Source organism: Dromaius novaehollandiae, chromosome 2, assembly GCF_036370855.1.
Source record: "Dromaius novaehollandiae isolate bDroNov1 chromosome 2, bDroNov1.hap1, whole genome shotgun sequence".
In the NCBI taxonomy this organism is placed as follows: domain Eukaryota; kingdom Metazoa; phylum Chordata; class Aves; order Casuariiformes; family Dromaiidae; genus Dromaius; species Dromaius novaehollandiae.
Window position 1 is genome coordinate 34,381,371 of NC_088099.1, and position 21,670 is coordinate 34,403,040.

General features: G+C 39.6%; 1 protein-coding gene across 1 annotated transcript; it reads left to right on the top strand.

Moving 5' to 3' along the window:
* The first annotated feature begins 15,725 nt into the window (after positions 1-15,725).
* On the top strand, positions 15,726-21,356 carry SGO1 (shugoshin 1). Its single transcript, XM_064506214.1, has 9 exons — positions 15,726-15,901; positions 16,570-16,712; positions 16,798-16,994; positions 17,316-17,420; positions 18,091-18,155; positions 18,297-18,448; positions 19,134-19,991; positions 20,356-20,521; positions 20,745-21,356. Exons 2-9 carry the CDS (start codon positions 16,577-16,579, stop codon positions 20,884-20,886), a joined length of 1,821 nt encoding a protein of 606 aa, XP_064362284.1. The 5' UTR covers positions 15,726-15,901; positions 16,570-16,576; the 3' UTR covers positions 20,887-21,356.
* The last annotated feature ends 314 nt before the right edge of the window (positions 21,357-21,670 follow it).

Below are 21,670 nucleotides of genomic sequence, written 5' to 3' on the forward strand. Positions count from 1 at the left end.
GCACATAAAATCAAGTAGCTTATACAGAATGGGAAAAACTAGGTGTACCAATTAGAAAATATATTACCTCAGGGACTGTATTTGTAAATCTCTAAGTTGAAAAAAAGAAAGAAAAAGAGCAAATAAATGTTAGTATTCCAATGACAGTGCAAATCTTTGGGAATGCAGAATAAATTAAATTAATGAACTTTTAAAACCCTCCAGCTGAGGAGAACTCCCCATTGTTGCCAGAGTTAAATACAGCTGTTCAATTGGTATCACAAAGGGAGAGCAGAATTTCATAAAAAGGAAGGAACTAAAAATTTTTCTCCTCTGCTCACACAGGTCACAATCCCTGTGTGACCTGAACTAATTAAAGTACTGCTTATCCTGAAAAAGGGTTAAAACTGCAGAGAAATTGCCAGTGTGCCAACAAAGCTATATATATAAAAAAAAAGGTCCACAGCCTTCACTGTCTGGAAAAATAATGCCAAGCTTAACCGTTATCATCATTATGGCTGAACAACAGTTATCTGTTCTGAAAAATCATTCATTCCTATAGCCCTCATTTTTGGTTCACAGATCTTTCAGCATACAGCAGTATACTATATTGCTTCTTCTACATGGAAGCCTTCTCAGTCCAAATCTTTTTCCAAACTTTTACTCTAAACTTAATTCAGGCTACAGGTATACATCAAAAATCATCTTATCCATGAATGTATTTGAAGAGACGACCTTTAACTAGTGCCAGGTGACCTTTATCAGCTCTCCAATTTAATATGTAGCATTTCCACCTGTAAGAATAACTTCACAACCTAGTTAAAAAGGCTTTGAGGATTCAGCACTAAACTCAAACTAAGTCCTAAAACTCACCCTACCCTTGACAAATGCTGCCACCTAACTACATTACAGAACAAATTCCAATACAGGCTTACAGTGCTGCCACCACAAAACCTGGTCAAAAAGAAAATGCATCATCTAGCAACAAACTGGGCTGTGCATGGTCTTTCTGAGATTAGACTCAGCCCTAACCCCAACCCTCCTGATTGTGTCAGCTCATGTTCCCCATGAGCTGCCAACAAGATTTGCATTTGGCCCACACCTAGGGTCAAGTCGAGCAGTGGGAACAAGAACAGCGGGAGGGTCAGGGACAGGAGCAGCTGCCACACTTTGTTCCTTCCTGGGTGTCATAAGACTCACAAAGCTAGGATGAGGGTCAGGGCCTGCAAGGCTGCCTTCTGCTATATGCTTCGGCCAGGTAGGTGCACCACTCCCTGCCAGAGACTAAGACATGTCCCCTCAGGGAAACTAGCCCTTTAGCTCCTGAGCTCTGCAAACCCCCCGGCTGCACTGGCCCAGCTGCCCTTTGGCTGCAGGGGTCTGCAGCACCCAACCATTCATGAACTCTCCTGCCCCTTGGAGAGCTCACCCAAACCCAAAGCCCAGCTCCACCTCATGGACTGACAAGACTGACATCATCCCATCAAGGCACCCGAGAGAGACAGAGAAGAGCTCGAAACAGAGAAGGTCCTGAGTGCCTGTATCACCAGCCTCATCCTGGTGCAGCTGCACAGGCCCACACAGAAACACGGCTCATTGCCTCCTCCTTCACCAAATTTAAATCTCAAATTGCCGTCACAGTACAAACACTTTCCCCAAAATTGTGGGAGCCCAACCTGGCCCAAGACAAACAGGAGACCTCCAGCCTGCATCTCAGCACTGTCGGCCTCCCTGGACTCCAGGACCAACTCTGGGACTGTTCCTCCCCTCCTGGGCCTAGATGCATAACCCTGTTCTCAGCCCCAGCCATATATCAGAGAGTGCAAAACAACAAACTTGCTAGCTGAGAATACTAATTTCCACCCTGTCACAGGGTGTCACAGAGTGTGCTGTCACAGGACCTCTTTCCAAGTATTCTGGGTACAGCGAACCAATGCTCCATCTTTCAGCATTAACAAAGCCCTTCTGTACATGAAATTTGCTTCTTTAATTCAGGTGGCCTCATTTCTTCTGTTTGGACTTTGTTATTTTTTTTATCAATAACATCATTCTGCCTTTCCACAAAATGCGACATGTTCCTTACATGCAGATTTAACTTCCTCTTTTTCCATTTGTTTTCCTTGCAGTGGGATAATACTGTAGTTTTTAATTCTATGCAAGATGTACATCTTATTGCTGCCCACAGTAATGCTTTAAGATATTCTACAAATATGATTTCTTTTATGATGTATGTTTTCATACACTTGGAAATAATGGGATTTATGCAGAAATAATTGAGTAAAGGTAATTGTTTAGAAAATTTTAGTAGTTCTTAATAATATCCTTAACGTGCTTTTATATGTAAAATCTAGGAATCTGTAATACAAGAAGTTCCTGTTCTTGCTCACTTTGTAAAACAGAATAGAAGCAGTGACAAGTAGACTCTGCCAGGCTTGCCAGTATCTCAAGGACATGAAAATCTCAACTGTCATCTGATCCAGTGGGTCATGGAAGGAGATGCACTTCCAAGTGGGCATGAGAGAGCTGTGAGTCTAGCCATACAATGTGTGGGACTGAAATGCTATTATGTTGCTCTTATTTTATCTTCTAACCTGATTTTTTCAAAAAGACACCCTCCTACCCAGCAATTGCTAAACTGCAGTCCTTCAGCACTCTGGCTTCTTTCCTATTCTGTTAACCTGCTTGCCAAATAGACCCACCAACAGCGGGCCCAATTGGGCCAACCAGCTTCTTTTGGTACGTGGGGTCACCAACCAGGAAAGAGCTCTCTCCACCATGTTTTAAATACATTATGAAGAAAAATATGAGGCTGGAGTCAAGTGACAGAGTCTATTCCTAATGAACAAGATCTGACAGGTCTAAAGAATATATGGAAAGTGTAAGACTTTATACATATACCAGTCAATACACCATCTCAAAAGTATATAGCCTTATCCCTCTGGTTTGGACCAATTCAATGCAAAGAAATATTACGTAATGAGAAAAAACAAAAATGCCAGAGAACTCATACACTGTCAGTAATACCTCTGATCACTGATGATCAAGATGGCAGAGAGCACCCTAAATTCTCTGAGCTCTTTGTTACAGTGTGTACAGTAAATACAGCACAGAAGAGGGAGCAATATGAGCTTCTAATTATTTTGAGGGCCTTGAGGGCACTAATAGGCCTTAACGGCCCTGACCAGCCCCTCATGGGACCTCCACCTCCACTCTCTGCCCATGGGCCCAGGAGCTCTATTTAAGCTTAACCCTGGAGCCTTCAGTGCCTGCCTGAGCTATGCTGGCCAGCCACAGCCATATCTATTCCTGGCCATGAGCCTCATTGACCCTGACTATTTTCCTGCCTGGGCCCTGGCCCTGCTTTGTCACTATGTACCTGCCTGGTGATCACTGGGCCTGATCCTAATCCTGACCTGTGGACTGACCTCCTGGCTTGACCTCAGACTTACCTCATCATCATGATATTGCTTTATGATCTGATCTTTCAGCTGGACCTGGCCAGCAAGATCCCTGCCTTTCCCTGCCCTGCCTCAGTCCCCCAGCTTATCCTTCCTTCAGGGAGCAGATGGCCTTTGCTGTTCCCTGACAATTATTAGTGCTTCTTTAATTAAACTGTCCCATACATATGCACAAGAAAGAAAAGAAACAAATTGTTAGGAAAAAAGTTGCTAATCCCAGCAAAGTATAGAAAAAGTGTTTATAGTTTGGTATTATCTCCTTTTTTTCCCCTCTTAGGATGCTCTGTGTTCTACACTAGAAATAAATTAGGAGCCTTTCCAGATTTTATAAAAAGTATTTGAGAAAGATGACAAAAAAAGCAGAAATTAAAAACAGTAGCAGTAAAAGTTGTATATTGTGTAAACTAACAGTTTAGCACTAACAGTCTGAATTTCTTTAAATCGTACCAATAAGTCACAGCCATCGCTTGGTCCTCACAGGTTTGCGTGTAAATTACCAAATGTACATTGCACTTCCATTTTATTCCAGCAAAATGTGATAGCCTTTGCCTCAGCCAACAAGTCCTTTAATTCTCCTGTGCTAGAGTAATTAAAAGTAAAGCTGTAAAAATTTTGATTCCTCCAGGGATTTGTTGAAACCCCCCAATTGTTGATTATCTTTCTCCAATGTACTATTTATAAATCCTGCTTTTGAGACCTTTTATGCAAGCTATTTGCAAAGCACATTCAATTTGCAGAGTAATCTGGCTCCACCAAGTGACAATTGCTGTGACTGCTAGTCTACAGCTGGAGCTAAAATAACACAAATGGGTACTAAATACTAAACTAATTCAGCAACATTGGGATTTCATTGGAAAACTTTCAACTCCAACAATTCATGCATTTTAAAAATTTTAATTTTTGTTGTAGTATGGTAAGTAAAGACACTGAAGTGTTGGAAAGAACTTATTTGTCCCACTTACACAGGATGATTATGAAAATTTGTTTCACAAAAGTGCCCACTATTAGTAACTGCAACAGTAATACCTGTGAGAATCACAGAATAGTCAGAGTTGGAAGTGACCTCTGGAGATCCAACCTCCAGACGTGCTCAAGCACGGTCACCTCGAGTGTGTTGCCCAGGATTGTGTCCAGTCACGTTTTGAGTACCTCCACAACCTCTTTGGACAACCTGTTCCAGTGCTCAGTCATGCTCACAGTAAAAAAGTTTTTTTGTTATACTCATACAGAACTTCCCATTTTTCAGTTTGTGCCCATTGCTTCTTGTCCTTTCACTGGGCACCGCTGAAGAGTCTGGCTCCATCTTCCTCACACCCTCCTGATATTTATAGATATTTATACACATTGATAAGATTCCCTCTGCAGCCTTCTCTTCTCCAGGCTGAACAGTACCAGCTCTTTCAGCCTTCTCTCATATGAGAGATGCTCTAGTCCCTTAATCACGTTAGCAGCCCTTCACTGGATTCACTCCAGTAGTTCCACATCTTTCTTGTACTGCGGAGCCCAGACCTGGACACAGCACTCCAAGTGTGTCCTCACCAGGGCCGAGGAGAGGGGAAGAATCTTTCTCGACCTGCTGGCAATGCTCTTCCTAATGCAACCCAGGACATCGTTGGCCTTCTTGGCCACAAGGGCACATTGCTGACTCATGTCCAACTTGCTATCCACCAGGACTCCCAGGTCCTCCTCTGCAAAGCTGCTTTCTGGCTGGCTGGCCTTCAGCCTGTACTGGTACATAGGGTTATTCCTCCCCAGGTGCTGGACTCTACACTTCGCTTTGTTGAACTTCATGAGGTTCCTCTCTGCACATTTCTTCAGCCCATTGAGATCCCTCTGAATGGCAGCACAGCCCTCTGGTGTATCAGCCACTCCTCTCAATTTTGCATCACCAGCAAACTTGCTGAGGGTAAACTCTGCCACATCATCCAGATCACTAAGGAAGTGGACCCAGTACTGACCCTGGGCTACAGTACTAGTTACTGGCCCCCAACTAGACTTTGTGCCACTGATCACAACCCTCTGAGCTCAGCTCTTCAGCCAGTTTTCAATTCACCTCGCTGTTTGCTCATATAGCCCATACTTTATCAGCTTGTCTAAGAGAGACAGTGCCAAAAGCATCACTAAAGTCATGGTGAACAACATACACCACTCTCCCCTCATCTACCAAGCCAGTCATTTCATCATAGAAGGCTATCAGGTTAATTGTAATTGTATCAGAATAACTGTAGTTGGATAGAAGGGAGGCAGGAGTACAAATTATTTCCCTCAAATTAATTCCACCGCCTTCCAGATGCTGGGCAGGCATGTAATTATAGAAAGTCTGATGGGGATATAAGAAAGTGCAGAAATGACCTTACTACATGGTCTATAATATAAAGATCTGAAAGAACACGCATTGGAAGTCTCAAAACAAAATGGAGATGCTTGCTGATATACAATCATGAGGAAGGCTATTCTAGTATCTATTCTGCATAATATTTTTTGAATGAAAGGATATTCTGAAAGGAAAGGTATTTAAGGAACTCCAGCGAGAGAAGGCTGAAAGCCAGGGACAAACCATGCATAGCCAGACTATGAAACTCAGATTACTTTGGATGCTGTCTGCATCAGCTTTGTGAACCCCTCAGACACCCTGGGCTTATCTTTTGCAAGCACACAAGGGCATGAAAAAGTACAATTGCTGAAACCTGAAACTACCATGATGCTTTTTAAATATCACTTCTTCCTTAGTCAGCTGTAAATTTTAATATAAACAGTAGGATTCCCTGTGTCATCACTATTACTTGCACTTCTGTTATTTTAGGTGAGGAAGACTATGAAAAGGTTGAAGCAAGTCATCTTTTTTCATTACAGTTCTACTTCAAAGAACTATTAGCAGAGAGAAAATGGGTTGGCAGCTATTAGAAACTATTGCAAACTCATGCACACAGATATGCACACATGTGCAGACAATTGTACACACACACATGGGATGTACAAACTATTAGAAATTAAGTTAATGTCTTCAGTATTACAGGTCTGTCATCCTCTCTAGCTATAGCAGAGTATGGGATACAGAGTAACATAGATAGCATTTGTTTTATTTGAGTGTTCTCAGTTACATGTTAAGTTCCTCTGAAAAGTCTGGATGAGGGGAAAGCCCCCTGAAGACAATGGGATAGTACTCTGCATTCTCAAGGGAGACAAAGTCAGAGGGACCACAAGAAGGAACAGACAAGTGAGTCACAGCAAAGAACGGACAGCCTGGCTCCAGAAAGAATAGAAAAAACTTCCCAGATAGGACTACATAAAAACTGCTGCTACTCAGAACTGGCTGAAATCTAGGACCTGCCTGCAAAGTCATGGTGAGCAAGAAGAGAACTCTGCATAAATATTATATCTGTTCTGTCATCCCAAGTTGCCTTTTCTTTATATAAAAATAGAAATGCAACTTTTTATTTTTAAAAATTTGGCTTCTTACTGCTTTAGAAATTTTTGGTCTTTTGTGGAAGCTCATTATAAGATGAAGGTTTGAGGCATTTTCCACATCATAGCTGTATTCCACTCCGCATCCTAAAACAGGAGCAAATAAACAACTTTGCAGACCAGCAGAGCTGCTATTGTCCTATATCCTGGTATTTGGTATGGAAGGACAGGGGTTTGTTAATAAGATAACAGTGAAAATCACCTTTGGGTCTAAACTGATTACTTTTGAAGATCATATTGAGACGATCCTTCTTGATGCTATGATTTTTGCTTAGATACTTTGTCATCTTGTCTTAATTTATCTTCTGTATATCAAGAAAAAGAAAAACAAAGAATGAGTCCTAGTCTCCTTGAATCTCCCTCTGAAGAACAGGAAGAATTTCAGTCCAGAATTCTGTCTGGTCTTGGACATTATTCCTTTTCAGTTACAGACTTGTGGTAGAAATCAAGAATCAGTTAGTGGGAAAAGCAATACAACTAAAAATGTCACATTCCACTGGCCCATATAGAGACTTCCAACCTAGGATGAAAAGTCCTATTTACCCCAAACCATAAGCTGATTGTTGAGGAAACAGAGCTTAATCGGGGATCAGAAAGGAAGGGAACAGGCAGGTAGAACACAAGACAAATAAAAAGAGGAATGAGCAGACTCTGATAAAATCTGTGCTAAAGGTTGCATTGAAGGAAAGGAATACTCAGTTGAAACGTTTGGGGAGTAAGCTGATAAGTTTGCATTTAAGTTGTACTTTGGTGCAAAATTCCAGGACAAAAAGGCCAAAGTGAGTTTTCATGAGCCAACAGAGAAACTACTATAAACAAATACCAAGGCAGACATATCAGAGCATTGTCTTTGAAAAAAAAATATGGTAAATGCAAACTTCCGTCTCTACTTCCCTGTAAGTAAATGCTTTCTGGTTGACCACAGAATACCACAGACTGAGGCCTGAGAGGCCCTCTTTACTATCAAATAATGCATAATCTTGTACTTCATAAATCAAATAAAACCAGCAGAATTAAAATGGGTTAGCAGCAGGGTAAAAAGAAATAGATGCAGTAGTTCAGCCTATAGGCAATCAGATAAAATGTGATGTGCACACTGAGCTTCTATATTATTTCCAGCAGTACCATTCACCTATTTTTATGACTTCAGCTTTTCTACATCCGCATAACCAAAATAAGCCCAATTTAGCTGCCATTTCTCAGCTGGCCTAAGCTGGCCAATAGTGTGTGCATACTGCTTTGCATTTCTTTTTCTGATTGGATGAGCAGCCAGCATATCTGATGGAGGAGAAATAGTATCTTTAGGAATGAAACTAGGAAAGCCAGAAATAAGTAGTTTTATCTGAAAGTACAAAATAGGAAACTAGATAGACTCTCTTGTTTGTCTGCATCTACATTTCCAAAAGAAAAATGGCAGGAGAGAAATGTAGGGAAGTGACAGTAGGTTGAGTGGACCCAGCGTTTGCACTTTCATTTCCTCCATATCATAGGCATAAAAACTGTCCTCTGAAGAATTCTGTTTAATTTGTGCTTATTTCTCAGCAAACTATTACCTCACACTAATTTCTGTCATGCAATTTCTACAAAATCTCTACTTGCTAGAAGATTTTGAAAGTTCTTTAATAGATTTTCTTCCAACCTGCTTATATCAGAAACTGCTGGCTCAGCTACAGTGAAAAACTTCCTGGGAACACATTGATTACATCAAAATTTGCAACATAATAGCTTAATTGTTTCAATATAATTCAAGCATTTCACAGTAATTTTATCACCTTAACTGCTATGCTGTGCTTCTATTGATTTAAATATTGCTAGGACTGAAGCAAATTGGGTCACAATATCTCATTTTTCAAATGTTTCTAAATTTTAAACATACTTCCTGAGTCAGATAAAATAAACTATAAGAACAATGGAACAGTCATTACAAAACAAACCTTGTTTTCAACGTTCTGCTTTGCATTTCCCCTTTCTTAATATAATCTCTAGTTTCTACTATACCTATTGTATCTCTATACAAATATAAAATAGCAATATTGATATCTTATCATTCTGATTTCTGCAATAAGATTGAGGTATTCTGAAATGACAGAAAAACAGATTAAATTGCAGGGAATGAAAAGCTGTAACACTGAACACTATAATAGAGTTGCAAAATAAGATAACAGAATGATAAATGGTAGAGAGATAAAGAGGAGTAGGAAAAGAGAAAACTGCAAAGATAACAGAAAGCTTGAACAATTCTGTCACTATTCAGATTTTCTGTCAATCAAAAATCTTGTCATATTTGAAATTCACATCAGCTACAGTTCAATTGCCTTTCCATATCTCTTTACCACTGCTATGCCACTTATAGCTTTCTCTGGTGACAGATCTGCTTCAACCATTCAAACAAACATCAGAACGTTAGTGGCAGGTAATGCTGTAGAAACAAAACCACCCCCAACCCTTACAAACCATTTTATACCTGACAATATCATTTTGGCTATATAGCTATTACTTAGGTTGATCTTCAGGAGGGGTAGTTTCTTACAAAGAATGAGCAGCTTTAGTGTGGGCTGAGATACACAGTCAGCAGAAGCTCCAAACGTAGGTTGGGGTATATCGCTTTGTTAGCTCTGACCATTCAGTCTGGTCTCTACTTTCTGTCTGATATTACCCACAGCATTTCCCACAAAGCATTTAAATAATAAAAAGCCCCACTTATTTTAACATAGGCAGAGTTCCTACAGCAGAACTAAATGGAACACTACTGGGTAACCGCATTTGCTTTCCTTGTATATCCTTAATAATAAATTATACCTTATCTTTTCTCCATTGTTCTCTGTAGTGGGCTGAAGTCATTAAAAAGTGCTTGTGCAGGACCTGTAGTGAGAGAACAAAATGATAATCTATGTCTATGCCTTTTACCTGTGAACAGTGATTAGCTCTTTGAAAGTCATTCACCTATGACACAAACTTCTGAGAGCTGAGTTCAGCAATACAACCCCAGCAGGAAGGAAAATTGCTTTTCCACACTTTATAAAAATCCACCTTAACCCAATATTCTGATCTAGAAGCAGAGCTGGTTGTCTAGATATATGTTCCTTGCCTGACACCAGTGTGCTCTGGCCAATGTGCATGCAGAGCACTGGTATTAATTCTTCCTGTCCTTCACTGGGCTTTATCTGGAAGGATTGTACAGTAGCTGCTAGCATGAAGGCTCAAAAAAATACTTGTATTAACATGTACATATAGAGTTGTCATGCTCAAAGAGAAAGTTAAAGGAAATATATCAGTCCTAATCCCAGATTTGTCCACATAAATCAAGGGCATCTCCACTGACATAACAGTAACTAGAGTGGAGGTATATGAAAGTAGGAAGCTGCTGGCATTCCACTCCACCAGGAGCCAAGGTTTCTGCACATATTCATTATATAGTTAATATTCATCTCTGAGATTATGACAGGTATTATCATTTAAAGAGCTATAGTAAGAGACACTCTTGTACCTACACATGGCATTTTTTCCATTATGTCATATAATACCATCATCATCAAGATCCACCATACAGACAAAAGAGCAAATTTTTGTCTCTTTATGATACTGTTCTACGAGTGTCTTTGAGCTATTTACTCATCAGGGAAAAAGTGGAAAATACTAGTGGACAACCACACAAACACAATAAAAAAAACCAAATACCCCATTTGACAGCTAACACACACACACACACACACACACACAAAGGATTCATACAAGTAATTTTGCCATTTACTTACTAAAACTACCTGGAAACTGAGAACCAGCGGTAAGCCTTGCTTCAGTAATGTTGGAACTGGGGGTGGTATGAGCTTTTTGGGGGTAGAGAAACTGGGCAGGGAGGGAAGAGGTTGTTCTGCATCTGACTGCACACTCTTTAACTGCTGCATAATGAAGATAGCTGGAGTCTAGCCAACCGACATGTTATAATGAAATTAAAACATATACTCAATGGAAAAACTGAAAAAATATTAAGTGATGATACATGGATAATGTATGGACTCATGCTTCCTCCTTTGCTCATTATATATGTACAGTATTAAAGTTTAAAAATGGTAATTATATTCTTATAATGGTACCATGGGATTAAGATATCCTTCTGGGATTCTAGAGTTCCCCTGTAATGAAAAGGAAAGATTTTATGGCAACTTAGACCAGTATATATTACAGTATTTATAACAAAACTATGTCTGTAGTAAAGCAGACAGCTGAATCTGACCCATATAATAATCACTGCATGTATTTTCTTCTCTGGAATTTCTCTCAAAGAGATCAAGATGCTTATTAATCTTTTTCAAGATGCTTATTAACCTTTTGCCTATTTATTTATATTAAACAGATGAATAATTGAAAACATTTTAGAATATATATGTACATCAAAAAGACACTGATACAATAAATGTAGCTATGATGACTTATAGCTTATTAATTTTAGCTCAGTGAAACACATATTGCCTCACATGTCAGTTAATTCATGCTTGTTTTCCTTTTATTGTGTGCTGTTCTAATTGTAAGCAAAATAAAGTATTTTAGAGAAAGAAAAAATTTAAAAAATCCTTATCGGAAAGTGCCTGTGGGAATCTTAGGAAAACAGAGAATGCACTACTAATAACATAATCCAAAACGGAATTGGTCTGCAATGTAGCAACTTATGGTCCTTGTTAGATAAATCTTTCTGAAAATATTAGAGAAATGGAACATGTGAGCATACATAAAACTATGACACCTATATAATGCTCACGATTCTTTTTAACCTTGCTGAAGGATAAATATCAAGTGGCTGGTTATCAAAATCTTTTCAGTTCATTATTTCTACAGGATTAGCCAAACTTGGTCAAATTAGCACAAGACTTTTTTGATCAGATAAGACTATGTCAACTTCCTCAAAAAAATGTTTGCTGCTTTTCTGTTTTCAGGGGAAGGGGGTGGTAGAGAAGGAAGCACATCAGCATCTTACAGTCCCTGAAGCTCTCAAAAATCAAATACTTTTAAATTCCTGATATGACACTTCCAAGTTGATGCTAGCTACATATGTCCTACTCAGAACTGCTTAAACTGAAGAGCTTGAAGGCAGTTGACAAACGAATCATCTGATGGTCAAGGAGAAAAGCACTGTGAGGCAGAATGAGTGAAGTGTACAAGTCGCAGGAAATGAGGACAAACCTGAGGCAGCAAGCCATAAGAGGTAAAATGATCTTCCAAAACTCCAGCGGTGACTGAAAGCACGAGAGGTCTGTGTGCTTCTCACTAACCAGTCTCACCCTCTATCTAAAGAAGGAAAATACTAGTAGCGTGCAAGAGTCACTTCAAACTAAGGACAGAAACACAGAGGACACGTTGCAGTATTAATTTTATTTGAGATTTCACATAATAGTATGTTGCATATATTTTTTCTTTCATCCTGACAGTATGCACTTTGTTGCATACATTCTAGTTTCCAAACCTTGCATGTTTTGACACAAGTAGTGAAATATGGGTCATATCCACTATCCTGATCTAACTGAGCTATTCTGATGCTTTTACACCATCTCTGCAGATGCCTGATATAGATCAGGCCATGAGGGAACTGAAGTGAGGTAGGGTATCTCAGTTGGGTTTTGGGGGGATACTCAGCTGCCCGCATCAACAAAAGCTTGCTATGAATCATCAGAGTATTGCTGCCCTTCTGCCCTGGTCATTCCCTACATGATCAATGGGCATCACAAAAAAATGAGTCTAATAGTAGATACAGTGAGTCTAATCATCTGACCTTATAAAGCCATACAAGTTGCACCAGTTATTGAAATCAGCAGGAATCTTTAAACTATTTTCAGGTAAAGACTGGATTAGCAATACCTCTCTTAAGTGTCCAGTAAAAATGTTAAAAATCCATTTATTTGAAGACTTTGATCATGGTAGCAATCAAAGTAATTAATTAATATCACATAAGATATTTCATACCTGACTGCTTGCTTAGATGGGAAAAGCATCAACTTTCTGACTTACAAGCCCTTTACAGAGACTGCTAGCAAAATGTGTCAGATAACAGTATGTACCACACTCAAATTAGGATGAGAAGTATCTAAAATGCTCACAGAATCACAGGTCTAATTCTCTTAATTTAATGTAATTATATGATTCACCTCTATGATTTAATATAAGTAAGATCAAGCCTAAGATGAAAGCACGTCTTTTAATACTCCACCAACCCTAGTCACAGTAGCAGCTGTTTTGTCACTTGAATACACCTACTAGAAATAAACTAATTCAGGGCACCTCAGACACAGATCATAGCATCGATCTTCACTGAAAAAAATATGAAATTGCTTACAGGAAAGACTCAGTTGAGTTAGAAAAATTCTTTACCTAGAATCCCACATTATAAATTGTGCAAAATATTACAGAGAAGTAACCCACAAATAAAACTAACAGAAGGACAAATATATTGAGATATGAATCATACAGAAATTAGCACAACTTGGTAACAGTTAAAAGAGAAGATCATCAGAATACAGAAATCAGACATTAAAAATAAAAGCTAAACTGCAGAAACATATCCAAGTGTTTGTGAAAGCACTGTAGCGGAATTGGAGGGTATCATTAAATGTGCTAGAAAGAAAAAAAAGGCGACAAAAGGTTATTTAACCTTGATATAGGTATGCTCAGGGAAAAAGTAAAAAAAAAATAGTAATCAAGACTAGGCCTTAGATAGCAACGAGGAAAGCATTCTTTCTCAATCAACACACGGTTCATTTAATCACAATCAGCCTATTTGTGTCAAGCAAATGAATGACTAATGGCTAGAAAACCTTACCAGCATTGCTGCAAACCACTAATTGCTAGTTGGCTAAATGCAAAACATGTATTAGATATAAGTGAGGAAAAGTTTGTAAGAAAAGGTATTACTTTTGGTTAGAGCAAGTATTTAGGTATTTAGCTGTAAAAAACAGAAAGCTGAGTTTAATTAGATAATTTTACATAATGTTTAGAGAGAACTATTTGCAAGGTTCCAGATGAGGTCGTTAGTTGCTGTTGAGTGGAGGAATATGCCTAATTATTGCCTGTAAAAGAGACAGAGGTCCGTAGGAAAGCTGATATGAGCTTAATGGTACAGTCTTAAAAAAGAACACTATTTACACTGAGTATATTATTTTTAATATCCAGTACTTCCCGTGCCTCAAGCCTGTGGGATTTTTTGCTTGGTTTTAGGAGGTTTGTTTGGGGGTCAGGTGGGTTGGTAGGTTTTGGTAGACTAGGCACGCAGACAGAAAGGAGCAAACAGCTGTAAAGACAAACTAATATTGTTTTGTGACACTACAAACTGAAAAAGAGTGTCTCATATATTTAATTTGCTCATAATTTTCATGTTGGATCCTAAGAAGATCATGATTCTTTTTGACATCATCTCATGTCTCAAAAGGGCATCTTCACACTGCATAAGGAAATGGTTCTGCAGAGCAACTTATTTACTGAAAGGAAACGCAACCCCCAACTCTGTAAGTATCTACTGGCTGTAAGTTAAATGATATTTATTTACACAGCTGCAAAAGCCACATGATTAAGATGAAGCAGCTATTCTGAACTAAAGAAACAAAAACAATACATATTCTTCCAAAAAGTGGGTAAGGATAAATGCATATGTAACATGGACTTCCATTCATTATCTATGAGTTTTTTCAGTCTTAAATCAGCTTGCCACATGACGCCCAAGTTGTAATGAATAAAATCAATCAAGTAAAAAGAGCTTTTAGAAAAAAAAGCACAGTAGCTTGAAGATGCTCATTTTCGACATATAAGAATCCCAATTCCATTATTAGTAAGTTGTTGCTTAAGGTTTTTTTTCTATTACAAAGCAGAAATTAATCCACGTTCAGCAGCCCATGTCCAGTAAGCTTAAGCATATGTCATTTTGTAGCACTGGACTAGCTCATTAGTATAACTGAAGAAAACAGTCATCTGGGTTTTTTTTTTTTTTTTTTTTTTTTTTGAGGTGAAACTGTCTCTAATACCTGGCTTCAAGCTTGACGCTCCACAGTTGAGGCCTCCTTCAATACCAGGCTGCAAGTAAAATTACAAACTTATTCTTTCTTGCACTTAATGACCTTTTTCAGGTGTAAATTCACACAGCAACAATTTTCACGATCTCTTATTATCAATGGTTTCTTTTGTAAATGTTTGAAAATAGGCTGATCCCATTTGCCACTGGAGTTTTGGCAATTGAAACTAAATTACCTTTGTCAAGCTGTGTACAGTATCTGCTGTTCAATCTGCGACCTGAGGACAACTAGTGATTAGGGGCTGTTTTAAGTGGTTTAACTCTGCCACCTCCACAGTGTTTTCATTTCAAAATATAACAGCGTTTAGAACTGGTTCATAAGAAACATGATTCAGGAAATTTCGAAACGCTTATCTTGGTATCTGCTCCAACAGGCAGTTTTTGAAGGTTAAATACCTAAGAAGAACGACTTTTTTTTTTCTTTTTAATTGAGCTGTTTAGTATGCAGCTCTTGTTCTGCCTCTGTTTGCTGCACTTGTAGCATAACCGCGTAAGCAACCGAGCCGGTGCGGGCGGGCGAGCAGGCCCCTGCGCGGAAACCCGGCTCCCGCGGGACCCCCGAGCGGCAGGAGCCCGCGGAGACCAACCGCTCCTCCTGAGACCGGCAACTGCCACCCCAGCCCGCCTGCTGCCGACGATGAAGTGAACGCCGGCTCGCCGCGAGCGCCCCACAACTGCGACTGCGCGAGCCGGGCCGGGGCCGCACGGCCCCTCACGCGCGGGGGCGGGGCGGAGGCGCTGAATGCCGCGCCGAGGGGGCGGGGCTACGCTCTGGCGAAAGACCCGGATGAGCGGTGTGACGCTATGCGCCGCTCCCCGCCAATGCGAGGGCGTGGCGGCGGATTTTGAACGGCGCGAGGCGGCCGCAACCGTTAACCGCCGGTCGCGCGGGGCTGCTCCGCCGCCGTCTGGGACCGAGCGCGCAGGCAGCGGCCGCTGCCATCGCCAGGCAAGCTGGGGCTCCGGCCGGTCGCGCCGTATCTGGAGACGGGGGAGGGGCTCCGGCCGCAGGCTTCCCCTCGGTGGTCCAACGGCGGGCCGCGGCCGGGGACGGTGACTGTGACTGGGGCGGGATCGCCTCCGTCGGGGCGCGGACAGTCGTGGCCCGCGTGGGAGGCGCCTCTGGGGACAACGCTTTTCCGAGGAGAGGCGGCTGGTCGGTCGCCGTCCCCCGCAGAGGGGTAGGGCGGGGGGGGGGGGTGCCGGAGGTTTGCCGTCCGTGTGAAGAAGCCGGGGTCCGGCTGCCCTCACCGCGGTCTCCTGCTCTCTGCCGGCGACGGCCCCACCCACGGCTCCAGCCTGCTGCCGCCCCCTCAGTGACCCACCAGTGCCCCCCTCCCCGCCCCGTGGGGAGGCCTCAGCCCGCTCTTTGGCGCGGGCATAGCGCGCTTTGCTGCTCCAGTAGTTAGTGATCGTGACGACAGCCATTCAGCCAAAATTGAACTGAAAATGACCATTTCTGAGCCGTTCCTGTATTTGCTGGTCTTTCTTATGTATGCACGCACAACTAAAAAGCATCACGAGCTTTTCTGTTGCTTTTCTGTGCACTTTCCTTGGTGTTGGGGAGCACTATACTACGCTAGCTTACTGAGTTATTTGCCCTTTATATTTCTAAAGGTAGAAGATGGCTGAATACTTGAAAAAGCCCTTCAAAGACAGTCTTGGTGATATAAAAGAACGAATGAAAGAGAAGAGAAATCAGAAATGGATAAGGTTGAGTAAAATTAACCAGATCTCAAATGTGAAGTGCAAAATAGCAAGTAAGATGCTTAAATATCTAAAGTCACAATCTTCATAAGCTTTTTTTTTTGTAACCAAGTTGAAATATTCCTTTTCTTGTTGCAGCCAACAGCTCCATGCAAATGAAGAGTGTCCAAGCAAATAACAGAGCTCTAGCTCTGGCATTGCAAGAAGAAAAGCTAAAACTGAGGGAAGCCCAAACTACCATTCTTCATTTAAGGGAAGAGTATCAAGGTCTGAAAGTTCAGATGTTTGACTTACAAAGGAAACTTAGGTTTGAGCAAGCACAAGGATCTGTTGAGGTATTTTTAGTGATATCTTTATAATTCAGTGATGCTGAACATCAGAATCTATCCTAAATAATCCCCCGGTATCTTTATGAATTTAAACTTGAATTTAACTTGATATACAGAACAAGGTTTCTTTTATTTTTCACCTGGTCTGATCATTAATGATATAATTTTTGGTTATACACTCTTCCGTAAGCAAAATCTATGCTCTATGTATTTTTAGCACAGTTGAAGATACCAGATACATGTTTAGCTACAATACTGGTGAGAGGATATTAGATGGGTAGTTGAATATAATGGCAGCAAATATTATTTGTCTTCTTTCTCTGTTAGACTCGACTGTTAGCCTTAAATGAGATCATTTCAAAAGTTTCTCAGAATTTACTGGACTCAGTTGATCTCCTTGGCCCAGCAAAGAACTTGTGTTCCACTGATGTAGTAAGTACCATTTCCTCTGTGTGTGGGACTTTTTCCTAATTATTCCCCTTAGCCTATTCCCCTTTTCCTCCAGCATACATGCACACAATTTTTGAGATCTGAGCTTTAGTTTGGATGGAAGATTGGTCCCACATTTCCTGGTATGAGGTGCGGTCGCACTGTGGTGGTGTATAGTAGGTTCTTAGTGGGACTGAGACTCTATTATGAAGTGAGTGAGGCACCCTGATTTTCTATGGCTTTTGTGTCTTGTGTCCCCTGTGTCTTCCTCACAGTTCCTTCCTGCCTCTGCTGTTGTATTGGTCTGGTGGTAGTATGTATTGACTTGCTGGAGCTGAGTATGTGAGATTCCACACTTCTGTATGTTTGCCAACTGGTTGCTGCCTGTGCAAGTGTTGAAGAGATCAGGATGTATTGCTGATCTCAGAATGTAACCAACTTGGAAATTTTACTTTCCTTTGGAATTTACTGGCCAGTATCAAGCACATATAAAAATGAGGAATTGAATAGGCAGTGATAACTGCAATGTCTTTAGGAAACAAGATGAAGAAAGTAAAAACAGTCAAGGGACTCTTTGGCCCTTCTGCATGTAACTTAGCTCCTGTCTAAAACTTGTATATCGTGCATACTTGCTTCAGCTGTTTAATCACAGTAAGATCTATTTTCTTGACAGAACCAGAGAGTGTTTTCTTCAGTGCTTGAAAATAATTCTGGTGTCATAGGACAAATATGTTCTGTGTAAGTACCTTTTGTTAATGCATATTTATGTTTGAAAAATTGCTAACAGTAAAGTTTTCTGAACGGAAAGGGGAAGAAATCCAATGTAATATAAGTAATTCATTGTGCTTTTTTTTTCTTTTTTTTTCTTTTCTTTTAAAGGGGGTTTTCACCATTTGGTAATGGAGATGATTGTATACTTCAAAGGGAGATGGAGGCTGATAGTGATGGAAATGAGCTGGCTCATTCTGTGTCAGAGATCTGCCAGGAATCTGAGAATGCCATTTCCTTAATCAAAATAGTTCCAGACAAAGGTACCTAAATCTAAGTAGAAATCAGACGTTATTCCATTTTGAAGTTTTTTTTTTTTTTTTTAAAGTGAGTATAAGTTTAAAACATAATTACTGCTTTTGAAGTAATTGTGAAATAATATGATGTTAATGTCAGCAAAAGGTTAACTTTTTGAACGAAGATGCCTAAAAAAAATGGGGAAAGAATTTGAAAATGACTTTTGTGTGCCTGCAGTCTGGCTTCATTATCTACCAAAACTGCTCAGCAGAATAAATTCATCCTTAGTGGTGTTTTAGCAGTTATGCAATCAATGACTGCTAACAAAGAAAAACGTACAGGAAAAGAAGTATAAAAAAAATCTATAAATTATATTAAATGTTATATAAAATATTACAAATATTAGCATAAATACATGTATCATTTACAAATTTATAATTCATAAATTATTTATGGATGGATGTAAATAAATAAATATGAAAAACCTTTCCAAACTATAGCAGGTTGGAGGAAAATCCTCAAGCTGCAGTATACTTAAGAACTGCTCTCTGGAGGCTGTCTTAAAGGTTATCTTGGTTGCAATATATTGGGTTACACAAATCTGTTGAAAAAATTCTAATAGTCTAATTGTTGACAGTTTTAGAACTTGAACAAAACTTCTCCAGATTGTTACTATTTAGCTTAAAATGAATTTTCATCTTCAATTACAAGGGCAAACATCTGATTTCCATCTGGACAATGCAGCATCAGAGTTGGAAAATGTTTCCACAAGTGAAGAGGACAGGCAGTTTGGTAATACGTTACCAAAAAGTGTGTCCACCAGGCGTCGCTGTTCAAAAATGAGAACTCATGATGAACTTTGCACTGGTGTCTTGGACCATTCAGAAACACCTGATTCAACAAGAGAGCTTTCTAAACGGGATGAAATTAGACTTGAGGAAAGTCTAGAGAAATGTACTGTAGAAAACATGAGTTCAGATATTTCTCGGTTGAATAAAAACAAGGTAGGTTCAGAGCTGGTGTTGAGGCAGGTAGATTCTGCAACTGCCCAGTTCAATTCAGACAACATACCTGATTTTAAACAACATGAGCGTAAAAGCAGAGAGGACTCTCAAGTAAGGAGAGAAAAGCGTCAGAAGGCGAAACTGGAAGGGACTAAAAATACGTCCAGACCAAGATCAAAGAAAAGACAGGGCAAAGAGACTTCCAAAGAAAAGTTGGATTTCTTGGGTGGCTGCAGTGATGCTTATGACTTTCATTTTGAAGAGTGTGTCCATGTTACACCCTTTCGACAAAATAAGGTGAATGACACAGATGCTGGTGTGGATGACAAAAAAGATTTACCTGAAACTGACAGCACTGAGTCGAGCAATATTGAAGAAGATTCAGATGATAGCCTCTACGTACCTTATATGAGTAAATCAAAAAAACGGAAAAGTTCAGTGGGCAAAAAAGATATATCACCAATCCATGCAAGACCAAGATCTAAAAGATGTCTGGCACAGCGTGAGCAGAAACTCCAAAATGAAAAAGAAACTCAAAGCAGTAAATCAAGTGACAAGTCTATAAGTAAGTTGGGAAATTGTGCTGTAATTATTGTTCTGATGTTTTATTGAGGTACACTGTTGTTTCAGGGATTTAAGCTTTTTAAATCTAACTTCTTTCATAAATACACTTGGAATGATTTTATAAAAATCATTAAATTCATTCTTCTAACTATTTTTCCTCACAGCAAATTAAATTAAAAAGCTGGAATATTTTAAGTTGATCATTTTTCCATTAAAGTAAGAGTAAATAAGAGGGAGATAATAGGTACAGCTGAGAGTTAACTTCATGTCTAGTATATTCTTAGACATTGCCTTTTAAGATCCATATTTGCTGGAATTATCTTAAATGAATAATGATACAGTAGACTTTTTTTTTTTTTTTACAGGAGAGCCTTTTGAACCATCTCGTGGTCTTTGTGATGTTACCAACACTACTTCATCACTCCTCACTAGGAATGCGCTTGTTGTCCCAGAAGTTGAAGGATCTCCAGCTCCAAAACGCAAGAGAAGCTGTACTCTAACTGTGAGCTATAAAGAACCAAGTATTGCAGGGTAAGTGTCTTAATTTCAGCTTGATACAAAGTTCATGGCACTCCATCAAATAGAGAATTTAAGGGGATTATTTGAAATAAGTTCTTAATATCAGACCCCTCTTTGAATGTTTTGTTAATAATAAGAAATAGTTCATGTAAAATTGAACTTATTAAATGGAAGTTAAAGTGCTTTAACTAGAGGGGGGGAAACAAAACTCAATCTTGCTGTATTATTTTTACAGGAAGCTTAGGAGAGGAGATCCGTTTACAGATACATGTTTTCTGAATTCTCCAATTTTCAAGCAGAAAAAAGATGCTAAACACCATTCTGTTAAAAAAGAATCTCTGTCAAAATACAATGAGAAATTTGTTGGCTGTCGTTGAGGTTTCCTGTCACATTCACAAAATCATGAAGAAAGAAAACTTCTACCCAGGAAATTGTTATATAATAACATCTGATACAATATGCAATTATGTCTAAGTGTCTAATACCAAGGATATAAAATTAAGGTTTTTCATTTTTAACCCCGTAACTTGTTTTTAATGAAATGTTATTTTGTATTGAAGACACAAGACTACTTTCACAATTTTGAACAGAATGATCTAACTCTTTTTGGGAGAAGGCATTCCTGCAATATGAGTCTGTGAGTATATCAGAAATATCTGATGGAAAAGATGGTGAACATAATTTTATAACTTTAATACCCTACTTGATGTCATGGTGATTGGCATGGATGAGTTCTAAGTGTTTAAGATCGTTGGATTTTTTTAATCGTGTTTGTACAGATCTTGTTTATGTCAAGGCTGTAGTTTCATATTGAAGCTCATAATAAATGTCTTAGCATTGAAAAGAACTCGGAATTGGTTGGCATTCTTCTTACATGGTTTCTATTGCTGCTTCAGCTGTAATATTCCAAGTAGCACCATCAGCTGTAGGCACACTGCAACCAGTGTTCTCCTTCCCTCCCACATTTTATTCAGTATGCATGTTCAGAAGCAAGTAATTTGGTGTGTAGCTGGAGCTCAAAAGTAGCAATTAGAGTTGCTTGGTACTGCTATGAACATGAGTTAACAAACCCAGTACAACTTATAAACTTGTTTTGTCCTGTCTGATTTTCTGTGAGTAGTGTGAAAAATGCTTTGCCCTAGGGACTGTGGAAGTAGAGAC

Bases quoted from the DNA above. Each gene is read 5' to 3' on its own strand.
- SGO1 (XM_064506214.1), top strand. From the start codon at position 16,577: ATGGCTGAATACTTGAAAAAGCCCTTCAAAGACAGTCTTGGTGATATA. The intron at 18,156-18,296 runs GTAAGTACCTTT...TTTCTTTTAAAG, and splicing joins ATAGGACAAATATGTTCTGT to GGGGTTTTCACCATTTGGTA. The intron at 19,992-20,355 runs GTAAGTTGGGAA...TTTTTTTTACAG, and splicing joins ATCAAGTGACAAGTCTATAA to GAGAGCCTTTTGAACCATCT.